This window comes from Poromitra crassiceps (assembly GCF_964638095.1).
Source record: "Poromitra crassiceps genome assembly, chromosome: 3".
NCBI lineage: Eukaryota > Metazoa > Chordata > Actinopteri > Beryciformes > Melamphaidae > Poromitra > Poromitra crassiceps.
In genome coordinates this window covers 54,049,097-54,066,596 of record NC_139625.1, presented here as the reverse complement: position 1 = coordinate 54,066,596, position 17,500 = coordinate 54,049,097, and the positions used below count along the sequence as shown (strand labels likewise).

Genomic DNA, 17,500 nt, shown 5'->3' with positions numbered 1-17,500 from the left:
GACAGAAGTGACGGGGACAAAACAAACAGGTTGACAGAAGTGACGGGGACAAAACAAACAGGTTGACAGAAGTGACGGGGACAAAACAAACAGGTTGGCAGGAGCAGGACAAAACAAAAATGTTGACAGGAGTGACGGTGACAAAACAAACAGGATGGCAGGAGCAGGACAAAACAAAAATGTTGACAGGAGTGACGGGGACAAAACAAACAGGTTGACAGGAGCAGGACAAAACAAACAGGTTGACAGAAGTGACCGGGACAAAACAAACAGGTTAACAGGAGTGAGCCGGACAAAACAAACAGGTTGGCAGGAGCAGGACAAAACAAAAATGTTGACAGGAGTGACGGGGACAAAACAAACAGGTTGACAGGAGTGACGGGGACAAAACAAACAGGTTGGCAGGAGCAGGACAAAACAAAAATGTTGACAGGAGTGACGGTGACAAAACAAACAGGATGGCAGGAGCAGGACAAAACAAAAATGTTGACAGGAGTGACGGGGACAAAACAAACAGGTTGACAGGAGCAGGACAAAACAAAAATGTTGACAGGAGTGACGGGGACAAAACAAACAGGTTGACAGGAGCAGGACAAAACAAACAGGTTGACAGAAGTGACCAGGACAAAACAAACAGGTTAACAGGAGTGAGCCGGACAAAACAAACAGGTTGGCAGGAGCAGGACAAAACAAAAATGTTGACAGGAGTGACGGGGACAAAACAAACAGGTTGACAGGAGTGACGGGGACAAAACAAACAGGTTGACAGGAGTGACCGGGACAAAACAAACAGGTTGACAGGAGTGAGCCGGACAAAACAAACAGATTGACAGGAGTGATCAGGACGAAACAAAAGCTCTGTGCAAAAACTGCAGGTACAGTCTTAAGAAGAAGTCTCTACAGTACCAGAGAACTGGTGGTTATGCCCTTGGTGCCGTAAAGAACCCTTTAGTTTAAGAGTGTATGAAATGTCCCAACAGTCTCTGACACAGGGGACAACTCAAAAGACTCTTCTTTCTGAAGGAATGGAAGTCCCCCTCTTCACCTTCTTTTCAGTTGTGGTTGACGGATGTTATACGGATGGAGAGACTCAGGCTCCTGAGATCCAACTCACTTAAAAGATTCTCAACTATCTGGCGACTCGTTTTTGCCGTACTTTCACCAGGTTAAAATATTTAATGGTCCGTGAAGTGGCTGCGGTGCCGTAATGCAGCTGCATCACGTTTACAACAGACAGCTGAGCTCTACATGTCTTAATGCAGCTGCATCACGTTTACAACAGGACAGCTGAGCTCTACATGTCTTAATGCAGCTGCATCACGTTTACAACAGACAGCTGAGCTCTACATGTCTTAATGCAGCTGCATCACGTTTACAACAGGACAGCTGAGCTCTACATGTCTTAATGCAGCTGCATCACGTTTACAACAGGACAGCTGAGCTCTACATGTCTTAATGCAGCTGCATCACGTTTACAACAGACAGCTGAGCTCTACATGTCTTAATGCAGCTGCATCACGTTTACAACAGACAGCTGAGCTCTACATGTCTTAATGCAGCTGCATCACGTTTACAACAGGACAGCTGAGCTCTACATGTCTTAATGCAGCTGCATCACGTTTACAACAGGACAGCTGAGCTCTACATGTCTTAATGCAGCTGCATCACGTTTACAACAGGACAGCTGAGCTCTACATGTCTTAATGCAGCTGCATCACGTTTACAACAGGACAGCTGAGCTCTACATGTCTTAATGCAGCTGCATCACGTTTACAACAGGACAGCTGAGCTCTACATGTCTTAATGCAGCTGCATCACGTTTCCAACAGGACAGCTGAGCTCTACATGTCTTAATGCAGCTGCATCACGTTTACAACAGGACAGCTGAGCTCTACATGTCTTAATGCAGCTGCATCACGTTTACAACAGGACAGCTGAGCTCTACATGTAATGCAGCTGCATCACGTTTACAACAGGACAGCTGAGCTCTACATGTCTTGAGAGGCCAGCGGGCTTGGATAGGCTGCTACTACAGCGACTGAAGCAGTAGCCTACCAGCCATATTAGGGAGTTTAAGCAGTGACGTTTTAAGGACGGCGACGGGGTTCCAACCGGGTTGCTGCAGTCCCGGAAGCACATATCACTAAGCTGCACGACACCAAAACACTACGGCTACTTCTTCCTGAGTGCTGACATATTTAACAAATACTCTTTATCCATACAACTACTAATGATAGAATGGAATATACACGGAATGACAGCGCCAAAAACGATGAAAACTTGTAATTGACATGCTAACAGCTCGGCGTACTGCCGGGTACGTCAAACTACTCCTTCTCCCGTAGTCAGCAGCTGGGCTACAACGGGGGGAGGTGGCTAGATAGAATTGCGCATGCGCAAAGTGGGTCTCGATGCAATTGCCATTGCTCCAAGCCGTGGTTGCTTAAACACCCTATTGAAAGGCGCAAAACAAATAACGTTAACATTACAGATCCTGACCAACAACGTGTGTGTGTTTAATTTAACTAGCTGGCAGAAAACTGACTGAATTACTGGCAGGGCAGCTAATGTTAGATTCGTATGGGCTCAGTTTTGAACCTAACATTACATTAAGGAGAGATAGGAACACAGCAGCAGCCTATGTAATGGAGCGACTTCCTGGACACAGGCGAGTTGAATTCACAGTTGAAGACTTACATTACTCACATTGGGTTGAAAACAGGAAAGAATGTGAAGTTTCTTCTTTGTCTCAACATTTTCACAACACAACCGACTTCTGCTTATCCTCCCCTCCCCCTCCCCTCCGCTCTATGGCTTCTCTGAACTGGGGGCACAGGGTACACTTGTTTAATGCCACCCGCGTGTCCCCCCCCCCCCCCCCCCACCGTTGAGGGGAGTTAGCCTTTTTTATTATTAAATCTGCCAGATTTTAATTTGAGCAGATAATTAATGATGATGATCTGATGTAGAAGGCTCAGAGGTCGATGCCATCGTCCATCGTGCCAACCCTAATTGAAATACGTACATACATACATACACAAAGGCTTAGTCCTTCGCGCTGCCGATCCGGGTTCGAATCCGACCCGTGGTCCTTTGGTGCATGTCATCCTCTCTCTCTCTCTCTCCCCACATTTCCTGTCTGCCTACTGTCCTATCAATAAAGGCAAAATGCCCCAAAAATAATCTAAAATAAATAAATAAAAGAAATACATTAGTTTGAAAGTTGTGGTGCTGAATGACATGAGAAAAATGGGAAAATCATGTCCATGTAAACAAAACTATAGATTACAATTTCGTCACCACTTCACGACCTGCCATGAGAACGGGTTACACACACACACACACACACACACACACACACACACACACACGGTTTTGATCTTAGACACAAATCAAGAAATGATACAAATTCAGAGATGGGTAGCCAGTCTCACATTTGCTTGCATGCCCACATTCCCATGCACAACCATGCTATGTAAACGCAAATTTGGTGTGTGTGTGTGTGTGTGTGTGTGTGTGTGTGTGTGTGTGTGTGTGTGTGTGTGTGTGTGTGTGTGTGTGTGTGTCCTTGCGGCCGGTGCGAGTCACACGAAAGGACAGGACATGCACGGTAGGGCTGGGTTCAAAAAATCGATTCTCCGATTTTTAATCGATTTTCATTTTAATCCTCGATTATCGATTCATATGTCCAGAGATCGATTTTTTTTTTTTATTAAAAAAAAAAAAAAAAAAAAAAAAAATTTTTTTTTTTTTTACTAAACAGGCTAAAATATTGTGCTGTGTGTGGTAGTTGAAACATAGTTTCAAGTTGACGTTTAATTATGTTTGTAGTTGAAACAAAAACATAAATACTGTAAGCTACATGAATGGAAATGTTTGATCATTATTAATATCTACTTTTAGAAATTATATAGGCTGAAATCAAATCACTGTGCATAATTGTGAAAGTGTCTTTATTGACAGATGAAAAGGCTGTTATTTACCCTTTGTCACCACGTGGTGAGTAAATATATGTGTAACTAAAACCATTAAAATTGACAACAGTTCTGCAACTTTTTTCCCCATGTATCTACTTGGCTGGTTGGAAACCCCTGTGTTACATAACTGGACAGTCATGTAATTCAGGGTACAGCTCAAAAACCACGTTTTGCTATCACTAACCAAATCAATATTGAAAATTGATCGAATCGGAATCGGATCGAATCGAATCGAATCGAATCGAAATTAATCGATTCGCAACCTTGTGAATCGGAATCGAATCGATTCTTGAAATTTGAACCAATACCCAGCTCTAATGCACGGGCTGAATCCCAATACGCAGACCCTTCGCTCCTCTCCCTCTCTCCTCCTTTGTCTCTGGTCTCTCCCTCTCTCTCTCCCCTCATCATCCTATATTCTCTCCTTTCCATTCGACCCATCTATCTTGTCTCTCCACCAACGTAAAGACACAGCATATAACACCTCAGAAGTCATCTTGGCTTCATTCACAGCCCCTCTGTGATCATGACTTTTCATGCAGGCAGGCAGAGAGCCACACGCTGAGAGAAGGATCAGCTGGCAGATACATGTAGGCTGGGAGGTGCGTTCAGTCAGTCAGACCGACATGATGCGAGGAAAACAGAGAAGAGAGGAATAGCACACGGACAGACAGACAGACAGACGGACGGACAGACAGACAGACAGACAGACAGACAGACAGACAGACAGACAGACAGACAGACAGACATAGAGGCGGATGGGAGGTTGTGACAAAAACAGGAGCACCGACACAGACAGAGACAGACAGACAGACAGACAGAGACAGACAGACACAGAGACAGACAGACAGAGACAGACAGACAGACAGACAGACAGACAGACAGACAGACAGACATACAGACAGACAGACAGACAGACAGACAGACAGACAGACAGACAGACAGACAGAAGGACAGACAGAAGGACAGACAGACAGTCAGACAGACATAGACAGACAGTCAGACAGACAGTCAGACAGACAGACAGACAGACAGACAGACAGACAGACAGACAGACAGACAGACAGACAGACAGAAGAACAGACAGACAGACAGACAGACAGACAGACAGACAGTGGCAGTGGAAAAGACTTACAGAAGTGTAGGCACAGACAAGCAGACAGGCAAAAATGGTAAATACAGGCAGGCAGGCAGCAACTGCAATGTGTCAACTGCAATCTGTGTGTGTGTGTGTGTGTGTGTGTGTGTGTGTGTGTGTGTGTGTGTGTGTGTGTGTGTGTGTGTGTGTGTGTGTGTGTGTGTGTGTGTGTGTGTGTGTGTGTGTGTGTACGCGCCTGTGCGTGTGTGTGATATGTGGTTAACCGTTACGGTGGTAAAGAGCTGGGAGAGCAGCAAACAGGTCATTAACTGATGCTGTACAGCAGTGGTTCTCAACATAGAGTCCGGGGACCACCTCGGGGTCCTTGAGGGGACTTCCAGGGGGTCCCCAGCAAATTAATAATGTTAAATTTCACCATGCATTACTTCTTTTACAAGAAATTAACACAATTAGACGATGTAGAATAATGATAATAATGATATTTTGATCATAGTTTCACTGTTATCTCTCTACTTTCAATACAGATAGTCATGGTATTCTGGACAAAATCATATCTAACAATCAAAATACTCTTAGATTTGGGTCCAAGAGACAAAATTTCATAAAATTAGGGGTCGACCGACACCCACACACACACTAGAAACACACACATTAACACACACCCTTTCCAGCGAAGCGAAAGAATGGGCATCCACGCATAACACAAGCGCAGTAGGCTGTGTGTGTGTGTGTGTGTGTGTGTGTGTGTGTGTGTGTGTGTGTGTGTGTGTGTGTGTGTGTGTGTGTCTGTGTGTGTGTGTGTGTGTGTGTGTGTGTGTGTGTGTGTGTGTGTGTGTGTGTGTGTGTGTCTGTGTGTGTGTGTGTGTGTGTGTGTGTGTGTGTGTGTGTGTGTGTGCTGTGGTTTGCAGTCAGTGCACACCGAGTGAACAAAAGAACTGGCTATTGCAGCATGTAAGATTCAGCGTTGGTGGAGAGTGGGCTACATTGACGAGTCGACAGGTAGGTCGGCACACACATGCACGTACAGTATAAGGCTCCATAGGCTGGTAATGTCAAACACCTCACTAGCACTATACTTAGGACATCTACAGTAAGATCTAGCACTATACTTAGGACATCTACAGTAAGATCTAAGCAAACCTCCAAACGCACGTCAACAATTTACATATAGACTGACAATGGAGACACAGGCGTTACACACATGTGGTGTAGGTGTCACGCTGGCAAGTGTCATTTCATTTAGATGTGGCATTTACACACACACACACACACACACACACACACACACACATAAATGGACTGCATTCAGCTTTTCTAGTCTACCGACCACTCAAAGCGCACAATTTTACTGCTTTGTGGAATATTCGACAAACAATATTCGACAAACAGTATTCGTCTCGATAAACAATATTTGATAATAAGAATAATAAAAGTCACTCTCTCTCATACAGTTCTCTCTCTCTCTCTCTCTCTCTCTCTCTCTCTCTCTCTCTCTCTCTCTCTCTCTCTCTCTCTCTCTCTCTCTCTCTCTCTCTCTCTCTCTCTCTCTCTCTCTCTGGGAGGAGAATCAGCAGTGTGGGAGAGAAATAGGTTAAATTCCACAGCTGTCTGAATCAAGGCTGATGGGCCTATAATAGGCTGCATGGCCCAGTGAAAAACACAGAAACCCCTCTCTCTATCCAGGTCAGCACAATCGCAGGCTAACCTCAATTCAGCATCACACACTCCATCACGCATTCCACTGACTGACTCTGATGAAGACGAGGCTTAGATGAGGAGCCAGCTGTCACGTTAGTTAGTATCTAAATATATATAATTTGATCTATTTGACACAATTGTAGCGGCCTGCCTGGCTGCCCGTCTCCCACACATCCGCCTCTCGCAGCCTCCTCTGCTCTCCTGCCGGGTTGCTATTCATGGAGCGCTGTCAGGTGCAAAAAATGGGGGGGGGGAGAAGCGCACACACACACACGCGCGCGCACAGCCCAGTTTCTTTCAGATGTCTATTTGAGCAAATGGAAGTCGCATATCATCTCACCCTCAAAGCAGACAGGTCGATTTCGTCCAGACTCCGAGCTGGAGAGTCGCTCGCCATGATGGAGGACACAAAAAGCCGCTCTCAGGTCCCGAAAAACGGCCTGTGCTGTCACGACTGCGTGCTCTCCTCTCCTCCTCTCCTCTCCTCTCCTCTCCTCGGTCTCTCTGCTGTCCTCCTGCTCCTATGGCTACCGTGATGCCTCAGCGACCGACAGAAAATCAGAACAGTCCTCTGGCTTCTGGTCAGCGGCGGCGGGACGCGCCTCGGACTGGAGCGCGCAGCTAGAGCGCAAACGCGGGGATGATGCGAAGCGAGAGCGCCGGGCACAGCAACACTTCCAGGTCTAGGTCCATGTCTGCAGGTTGGAGACCGAACAGGGAAGCTCAAGCTCCGGATAAGCTATGCTACTGCTCGTATTGGAGCCGCCGCTGCTGTGACAGCCAGAGCAAAGATAGATAGGGGCGGGGAGGGAGGAGGAAGCGCACTGACCAAACCCCGCCTACTGGAGGACGGCCCGGGCTTTTCATAGGCGGAGTTTGGGGCGGCAGGCAGAGATTGCACATAAGGGACTCCCAAACTTTCTCATCTCTTTCCAACAACCTTCCAATTTAGATGGTAGGCCTATGCAAGGGCGTAACTTTGGTTTAAGAAAATAGGGAGCGATATGGGGGTGGGGTTACTTTTTCTTTTTTCTTTTTTTTACCACTTGGGAGTTGATGAAAATGATCAACAATCCCTCCAAAATACATGAAGACAACAAGACCTTGGGGAACACCCTAGGAAAAAATCATGTTGTGATTTTTTTTTTTTTTTTTTTTTCATTTTTCAGCGATTGGTGGCAAGCAAGATCTCTTCTGGAAATTGCTCAGAAACCCACTTATTGTCAATATACCTAGTTCTAGGAAAACCATACTGTACATCCCCTGAATTCCCTAGGTCTCTAGTTTGTGGTTGTAAAGGTTCATGAGGCTGTGATTATCCTATAGAGATAATCGGTCATTTTATACAGTGAGGTTAAGACTTGACCGTAAAGTTACGAAAAATGGACTCACTAGAATGAAATGGCTACTATGGGGACTAACATGAATACAATTGGGCTCATTGAATCCACAAGTCTCAGCTTTCCAGTCATACCCAATTCATGCAATTCCAAGACTGTTTAGTGACCCCAGTATGCAGGAATATTCAAATAGAATAGGCAAAGATAACACTTAATAATAAATAACATTATCTTTCATTGTGTGTCTCATTTCAAAAATAGTGGTGAAATTTCACTATTTATTATTTTGTTGAGGAACACTGGGGTCCTGCACTCAACTTTGGGAACCACTGAGTTGCCTGAATTACTATAATTCATACACTTATGAATGTATATTGAATGAACAGGCCTATAATTAAGCAATATAGCATGAGAGCCAGTGTGTTGTGGCAAATGTATCCCGCTGATCAGCTGTTATCCCACGAGGCCGCAGCGCTCGAGTGCTATATTGCTTTTATAAAACGGTTTCCAAGTATGATAATATAATAATAATAATAATACTATAAGTCCGACTGGCATGGTATTCTGATAGAGTCAGTTGAAACACTACTGTAAGGCGGGACCGCAAGAACGTGCGGGTGATTTGATTGGATCGTTCTGGAGACTGAAGTTGACATTGGCCAATCCTGGCGCTTGCTGAGAAGCTGAGAGCTTTCTGGAAAGCCCGACACGCAGCTCGAGCGCAGCGCTGCATTCTCAGCGCTTGCTGAGAAGCTGAGAGCTTTCTGCAAAGCCCGACACCAACTAACGTTACGGGGTTAAATGTGGGGTTAACAGCCTTTTTTTTGCAAAGAAGACATTAGCCCACGTCTATTCTTGTACAAAACATAATTTTCTGCGAAGTATTAGTAAAGTTATAAGCGAAGATCGATTCACAAGGATCTGACAGCTGTCTCCGCCATTTGTTTTTTCTACATTGTCATTTGAGGTAACCAAAGCCTTTTAGTAAGAGAGTTGCCATGGCAACTCATAACCCATGGCCATGGGTTATTGGAGTGGGTTACGGGATTTATACAATGGCTGTGAACCAATCAGATTGCTTGATTTGAGAGAGCCGTTTTATAACATGTATTATTGTTATTATTATTATTATTATTATCATTACATTCATATTATTATTGTTATTATTATTATTATTATTTACAAAGTGTGGAGGCCTGGAATACAAACAAAACTGTTTCAAAGTGAAACAGACTTAATAATTCACACAAATTAATTTGTACCACCAAGGGCAGTCCAGTAACATGAAAAACTCAAAGTCTAACAAAATCTAACCAGAGTCAGGAGGACTTTATTAATTGTTTGGACCGAGAAGAGAGGTGTGCGTAGGGGCAGGTAGTGTCTGTCTACATGCCATAAGCAGTGTGGGAAGATTGCAGGCAGCCACAGAAATGCGGAGTAACCATCATCACAACAAACCTGGGCATACTGCTTCTGTGGAAGTCATTGCATGAATGGATGACTCACAAGTATACATACATGAACCTCCACTGATTATGATTGTCTGTTCATCTCTTATTTTCACAGGAAGGAAGGGACAGGCATTCCAAACATCATTTTGTTTATTCATTTAAATTATGGGTTACATAATTGTATTAAATGAAACAGATAGAAATTAGAAATAGTTTGAACTGTACAAAAAAATGCACTGTGCATAAACAGAGGGAGAGAGAGGGAGAGAGATAGAGAAAGACAAATTGAGAGAGGACATGGGGTGAAGTGTTAACCAGAAAATAGCTATTGGGGGGTTGTTCTGAACATGGGGCATAAACTGTAGTTACAAATCTACAATCATACACTTCCTCAGTTAAAAAATAAAATAAACCAAGATGAATAATTCATATTCCATAAATAATGCATTGTGACAAACACAGCGAGGGTTAAGAATACAGAGTGTAGTTCTTAGAATGCACCCATGAGTATAAAAAAATAAAAAATAAAAAACAACCAACTTTGTTGGGCAATAGCTCCTTCATCCTTCAACCTCCCATATATAAAATCTTTTTTCTTCATATAATTTTTCTTGTTTTAGAACGAAAAACTGTTTAGAACTGCTGGAGTCTGGCACACAGACATGACCTGAGGAAGCAGACCCCTTGGAGATTCTTTGTTGTTGTCAACAGAAGTCCCAAAAGACAAAGACATTTTGAAACCTAATCAGCTTGTCAATCATATTTTTTCAATTTCCTGTCCCATCATGAAATCATCTCTAAGGTTATTTATTCTAAGGTTTTATTGTTTTTGTTTTATTTTGTTATTGGCAACTAGAAAAGCGAATGGATTTTGGTGGTCTAAGAGGTGGGCATCCGGGTAGTGTATGTGGTAGACTCCCTGCCTACCAACACGAGGGTCGCAGGTTCGCACCCCCATGTTACCTCCGGCTTGGTCGGGCATCCATACAGGCATGATTGGCTGTGTCCGGATTAAGGGTATGTGTCCTGGTCGCTCCACTAGCCCCTCCTCTGGTCGGTCGGTCGGGGCACCTGTTCAGGGCGGAAGGGAACTGGTGGGAATAGTGTGATCCTCCTATGTGCTACGTCCTGCCGGTGAAGATAGAGATATTCCTCTAAATATGGCTAAAAAACATCCAAACATCCCCCAAAAAATTGCAGCAACCCCTATAAAAGAGTTCCAGCGTCCCTGGTCTGGAGGAAGATTTTGAAACCCAAAATATTTCAATTGTAAAATTTATAACATCCACCAATTTACAGGGGTTTGGTCTTTTTAGCCTTAAAGATGACAGTTTTACACATAACTTCTATAAAACCACCCGTATTCGTGACTGTCAAAAATACTATTTTGTGTTTTCTCATGGCCCTGTCTTACAGGAGCCTGGAGATTGTGTGACTACTATTCAAAATTAAACAGAATAAATAGTTGACAGATTCCATACTTCGGTCATGTCAACAACCTACATCAGTTGTTTTAAGGGTCCCATACCGTATAAATTACAATTCCTACAGATTACCTGTTACCTGTTTCAACGTACCCTATTCCTGTCATGGCAGTAAATGTTTTTCTTCGAGAATTTAATTTACGTTTTATGAGAAATCGAGAAGTACAAGTCCTGTCTCGAAACAAGACCGATATAAGCCGACGTATAACATCTGGATAAGAGAAAAACATTCTCTTTCAAATCGTTGTTGTTTCCAAAGTCCTATTCTTTTTTACACTGAATTAAAAGCCATTGCCATAAGACTGAGAGAAACCCCAAGGGGCACTGAGAACACCACTACTGTTCAATGCAGTCTATATAGTTAAGCAATTTTCTGTCCCTTCCTTTACAGGAAAGAAAGGACAGAAATTAATTTACAATATGGATTACATTGTGTTAAATGAAACGGATCCAAATTATAAATAGTTTGAAATGTACAAAAAAATAGCTGTTCATAAACAGAGAGAGGGGGAGAGAGACAGAGAGAGAGATTAGAGAAGATGGGCAGGACATGAGGTGGAGAGAGCATTAACCAGAAAAGGAGGAAGCTATTGGAGGGTTGTGCTGAAGAAACAGAGGAATACTGTAGTTCTACTTCCTCTGTTAAAAAAATAAATGTTGAAAGATTAACGATTCATACTCCGTAAATAGTGCATTGCAACAAATACAACAAGGGTTAAGAATTATGAGTGTAGTTGTCAAAATGCACCCAAATAAGTATAACAATTGAAGAACAAGATTACGGTAGTTTAAATCTGTTGGGCAATTGCCCCTTCAACTTTCCATATATAAAATTGTATTGATTGATTTTTATTGTAGGCCTTGTTTAAACTGTTGTTCTCAAGACCTATTCTTTCTGCACTGAATGCCATTGAGACTGAGAGAAACACCAAAGGGAACTGAAAACACCATTATCTACTGTTCAATAATGCAGTCTGTATTTTTAAGCACCTAGCGCCATCTGTTGAGCAAAGCGGAAATGAGCCATTACTTGAATTTACAGGCAGATTGTCTCATCCAGCCGTGAATGTTAGTCTTTGTACATAGGTCAGCTTTGCAGTTCCCTTTGATTCAGTTTGATTTCAGCAGTGTAAGAAGTCCATCATTACCAGCCATGGCAACGTGTGGCTGGTATTGTCTGTCTGTCTGTCTGTCTGTCTGTCTGTCTGTCTGTGGACAGATTTTGTGAACATGATAGTGTTCAAGATGCAGTCTCCAAACCTTATAGGTGTGTCATAGCGATCACAATGAAGGCCAAGTTCGAAGATGGGTGTGGCTGGTGTGATCCCATCATAATATGGTCTCTAGTGTTATGCTTCTGAAATAGACCTCATGTCTTCTCATCTGTCACAAAATACCTATGACTGTAAATAAACCAGCTATTTGTCTCTGAAGGGTTTCTCAGAGTGATTGGTGCATGCATTACCGCAATCACGTCAAGATGATGTGAGTATAGTTAGTAGATCATGCACCAGCCAAACCAGTAATATTGTCTGTGTGGCTATACTGCCACAGTGAGGAGTGAGCGTATAAGTGGATCTATTGTGCAAGGTAGATCTGAAACAACCAGCTTCAGTAGGTTCCTCGGAGACTTACCTCTGAAGCAGCACATACATTGTAGGCTCAATGACTATTAACCATCCTTATGGGCTTGCATACAGCATACACAGCACGGAAGCACCTTACGAGTGTACGTCACAAACCCACTTGGCATGCATCACCACCTCTGTGTAGATTCTGCGATATCTTTATCCAAGAGCCAGATGTTTATTCCCCGAGGTACCAATTTTGGCTTGAAGTCCTCTGTATTTCCTTCATGTATTCTGCTCATCTTTAGTGTGAGTGAGGAGGACAGCTGGGCATGACTGATTGATTTTCCACAGTCCAAAAGGTCTAAACCTCACCCAGACTCAACTTTGATTCCCAAAAACCCAAAGTTCATGTGCCTATTCTTCAACTCCACTGTTTTAGGTGCCGTCGCAATCTTGTCTTTAGTCCACAAGTCTGGCGATGTTTTGTTCTTCATACATCCAAAAGCTTCGGTCTTGTCCTAAAAACTGTGCTTTCTGGTAGTCAAATCACTCCAGAGGAGAGTTATAAGCCTAGCTCTCATCCTAATATAGTAATCAAAGGTGATCTCATGTAAATATCCCCATCTTCCACAAGGTGAGCACAATTCAGAGACCATGCTCAGATACTAAAAGAAACAGTTAAGACCTATGTCAGGGGGTGGGGGGCAGGTCCTTAAGTCCAGATCTCCGTTGGGACCATGGCCTCCTTGGTTCCAACAGAGGGCATGAGGTTCTCTTCAGACAGGAAGTCCAGAGGGAACTGGACGAGGAAGCCGCGGATCCTGCGCAGCTCCTCCTGAGCGCGGGCCGGGTCAGTCTGGGCCAGACCAGGTTTGAGCTGGTACTGCTCCAGCTCCGACGTGTTCCTCACCAGGGACGATGGAAGGGACCGAAACACCTGCAGCACACATGGGCATGTTTAGTAGATGAGTAGATGAGTGAAGCCACTTCTCTTTAATAGCTGCTCCATCAATCAATCAATCAGTCAATCAATCAATCAATCAATCAATCAATCAATTTTATATTTAATAAGCACCAAATCATAACTCTCAAAGCGCTTTAGAAATAGAGCACTGGCGATTTGACTGCAAGGTCAAGTGGCAACTGAAACAATTTAAGAACTAGAGCATGCACTTGGCGACTTTGATTCTAAAACTATTTCTTGAATCTATTAACTAGAGAAAGAAATTTCACTTCACTGCACAGTAACAGGTCAATCTTGGGTTAGAGTTATCAGCCGATTAGTTTTATGTTTTAATAGAATGACATGACACCTCCACGTGATGATTGATTATCCAATTATTCCTATCCCAGTGCCACCTGTTTTGAATTTCAAAAATATCTTAAAGCACATGTTGTGTACATGTGTTACTCCCAATTGTAAACCTGATAATACCAAATACAATGACGCAAATGTCAGTAAATGGTAACCATATTATAGCAGGAATTCTGCCAAGCCAATATGGGATTCTGTAGGCCTATTAGCCTGAGGATAGATTTACATTTTTGTAGAACAACAAAATCAATATATAATTTTTTTATAGATTTTTTAAAAGTTTGATTCAACATCATATTCATTCTACCTTCTCGTAAATGGTGGCGTTGCGGCCAGCTGTGGTCATCCACACATCCTTGTAGAAACGGTCACTGATCGGGTCGGACAGGTCAATACTGGTGTCAGTGTGACCTCCCAGGATCGTTCTGTTCAGAGAGAGACAGGGGAGAGAGAGAGACAGAGAGAGAGATACAGAAAGAAACTACTTTAAATGATTGAGGGGAAAACACTTTTTTCTTTCTTACATTTTGGGTTTAAAGGTTGCTGTCAGATCACGATGCTACTTCTCCAAAAAGTAAATTTTATAACAATAAAAATATATATATTTGTTTAAAAACTGACACTCGTGACAGAATTACACATTGGTTTGAATAGATTTGGCCAGCAAATGACCAGCTAGCCCTTTACAGTAGTTCAAACAAAGATGAGGTTTCTGAGGTTTTTTATGGTTGTAATGCATCTCTTGCATCTCTCTCACATACTCGCATGCACGCACGCACGCACACACACCTGAAGCATTCGAGGCGTAGCTGCAGTGCGTAGGGTCCAGCCTGGTATTCCTGTCCGTCCATCACTGCCGTAACCTTTTCTGAATCCTCAACGATCACTGCAACCTCACTGTCCCGCTTACCCAACATGCTCCTGTCATTGATGTTAGCAGAACCTGGAACACGCGCACGCGCTCACACACACACACACACACACACACACACACACACACACACACACACACACACACACACACACACACACACACACACACACACACACACACACACACACACACACACACACACACAGATCAAAATGGCAAATCCATGTTCATTTGACCTGCCGGTGCGGCTCCATATAGTAGTGGTGTTACCTCTTCGTCATGCTATGACTAATAATAATAAACTATGTGGGGTTTTTTACCATACGGGCCAGAATTCCACAACTAGCAGGGCCATAAGCGTCATTTTGAACTCTAGATTCCAAACTCCATAATCTCTCATGATAAATCATATCTATTTGAGAGATTAAGCATTTATTGTGTTAAGATATCTTTTAAAAAGACAAACCAACACCATAAAGTGTGAAAAACCCTGGGAAATTCATTGAGGTCAAAATGACCGCCTATGGCCATATTTTCTTTGCCTTTTGTGTAATTGCGAGCCTGCCCCCTACAAGCGCTGTTATATGGCTTTTCACTGAGCGTGCCGACATATTTTCGATGCAAGTCAAAAGTCTGTCTCGAGAGATTCGGTCTTGACAGACCTCAGTCTCTTGCTGAGGGGGAGTATTTCAAAGAGTTTGAGTCCAGGGTAGACGGGGTCAGCCATGATCTTACGAGGCCGCTTCATTGTCCTGGCTGTGTGCAGGTCCTGAAGGCATGGCAGGTTATATCCGATCACCTTCTCAGCACAGCGGATGATGCGCTGCAATCTGTTAATGTCCTTGAGAGTGGCATACCATACCAGATGGTGATGGAGGAGGTGAGGATGGGCTCAATGATGGAGGTGTAGAAGTGCACCATTGTGGCCTTTGGCACTTTGAATTTATTCAGCTGCTGCACTTAGTACATCCTCTGTTGTGCCTTCTTGGTGAGAGCTCTGATGTTCAGCTCCCATTTCAGGTCCTGGCTGATGATGGATCCCAGTAAGCGGAAGGACTCCACAGGTAGGGTTTTCACACCAGCAGGGCCCGTGCCGGTTCCGCTTCCCGAACCCAAATTTGAACCGGCCGGCGCGTTCAGACTGAAAAAATAATTGGTTCGGAACCTGAAAAGTTGGTCCTCAGCGGAACAAAAAAATAGTTGTTTTTTCCTTGGGAACCGTGACATCATCTGTGGGTGTGTCTTATTCTAGGCTGTGAAGACGAGCAGGAAGGACAAGAAGGCAGCGACAACATGGAGAAAAATAATTTGCAGTGGTCTGCTGAGGGAACTAAATGTTTAGTGGCGATTTGGGCATCTACCGAATTTCAAGAAAAGCTAGAAAGCAGTACAAGAAAGAGCAAGTTGTATGCCGAACTTGCGGAAGAGATGGCCAAGGCTGGGTTCACTCGAACGCCAGACCAAATAATTAATAAACTTAAAATACTGAAGAAGGACTACTGAATAACGTCCTCCCACTTTGGTTCCGCTTAAACTAGTGTGAACGCGGGCTGGTTCGCCAGAAAGCACCAAGGTTCTGAGACTCCAGAACGGAGCCAGAGCCAGAACCAGAACCAGAACCGTGTTTGTCTGAAAGCGGTAACTTGACTGTTGAGTCACCCAGGGTGATGGGGGAAGGTGGGGCTGTGTTCCTCCTGTAATCCACAATCATCTCCACTGTCTTTTGAGCATGTAACACCAGGTTGTTATGATTGCACCAAGTCACATGATGATGGTCAATCTCCTGCCTGTATTCAGACTCATCTCCATCTGAGATGAGCCCTATGATCCACATACTGCTGCCACTATGACTGTTACAGATCAGCAGTGATGCAATAAACACAGTGGTATCTGAAGGAGGAGATGGATCACACTGGAAAGATATCCAGCCTCATGTTGATGCCGGTAAATGGTTGATGGCAGAATGAGAGAGGCAATGTGTGAATGCAAACTCTAGCTATCAGCCAGCAGGGGGCAGAGCAGGGCCGTGTTACAGCAGTCAACACATACTGTCGATCCTCATGTTTAAGCACATGCACTAACTGTATATACAAAAAGAGAGAGAAAAATAAGTTTTGGGGTTTATGATAACCTTATGGTGCAAATGAAGAGAGGCTTTGTAGTGCGTACATCATTTCTTGGTTGTGAAAGCGACATAAGAAAAGACCGAGTGTGAGTGACAGAGAGACTGACCGATGATGACGGTGTTGTCATCGGCGATGAGCATCTTGCTGTGGACATAGATGAGCTCGGTGACCAGGCGGCCCTCCAGCTCAGCGTGAGTCCTCAGACCAGCAAAGGAGATGTAGCTCATCCACTGCTCATCCACTGGGAAAGGAGGAGAGGAGAGCAGAAGAGGGTCGAATGACTATATGCATACAATGTCAGGATCATGTACTTTGGGAGGTCAATGGAGAGGGGTGGGGAAGTCAGAATAGGAGGAGGGTTGAGTGATCGATAGACCCCGACCCTAACTGAACTCAATACACTCATAGACAGATCCCGGTAAGAAGATGACAGATAAAGTTACACGAGTAGGGATGGTAAAAGGAGAGAAAGGAATGGAATACAGGGAAGACAAGGTGAGGAGGAGGAGAGGAAAACCTATAGGTGGATTGACAGTGATAAGACAGGCAGAGACAAAAGCAAGTG

General features: G+C 43.8%; 2 protein-coding genes across 2 annotated transcripts in view; both read right to left on the bottom strand.

Annotated features, from left to right (window-relative positions):
* Positions 1-7,233, bottom strand: part of LOC310773156 (TRAF2 and NCK-interacting protein kinase-like) — a 175,727-nt gene extending 168,494 nt beyond the window's left edge. The window contains exon 1 of the mRNA XM_083633066.1: positions 7,115-7,233. Coding sequence (XP_083489192.1) covers positions 7,115-7,171 — 57 coding nt within the window. The 5' untranslated portion in view covers positions 7,172-7,233. The remainder of the gene's footprint in view (positions 1-7,114) is intronic.
* A 2,507-nt stretch (positions 7,234-9,740) lies between these two features.
* pld1a (phospholipase D1a) overlaps positions 9,741-17,500 on the bottom strand; it is a 62,753-nt gene continuing 54,993 nt past the window's right edge. Inside the window, exons 23-26 of the mRNA XM_083634145.1 lie at positions 17,042-17,176; positions 14,725-14,878; positions 14,243-14,360; positions 9,741-13,557 (exon numbers count right to left, since the gene is read on the bottom strand). Coding sequence (XP_083490271.1) covers positions 13,333-13,557; positions 14,243-14,360; positions 14,725-14,878; positions 17,042-17,176 — 632 coding nt within the window. The 3' untranslated portion in view covers positions 9,741-13,332. The remainder of the gene's footprint in view (positions 13,558-14,242; positions 14,361-14,724; positions 14,879-17,041; positions 17,177-17,500) is intronic.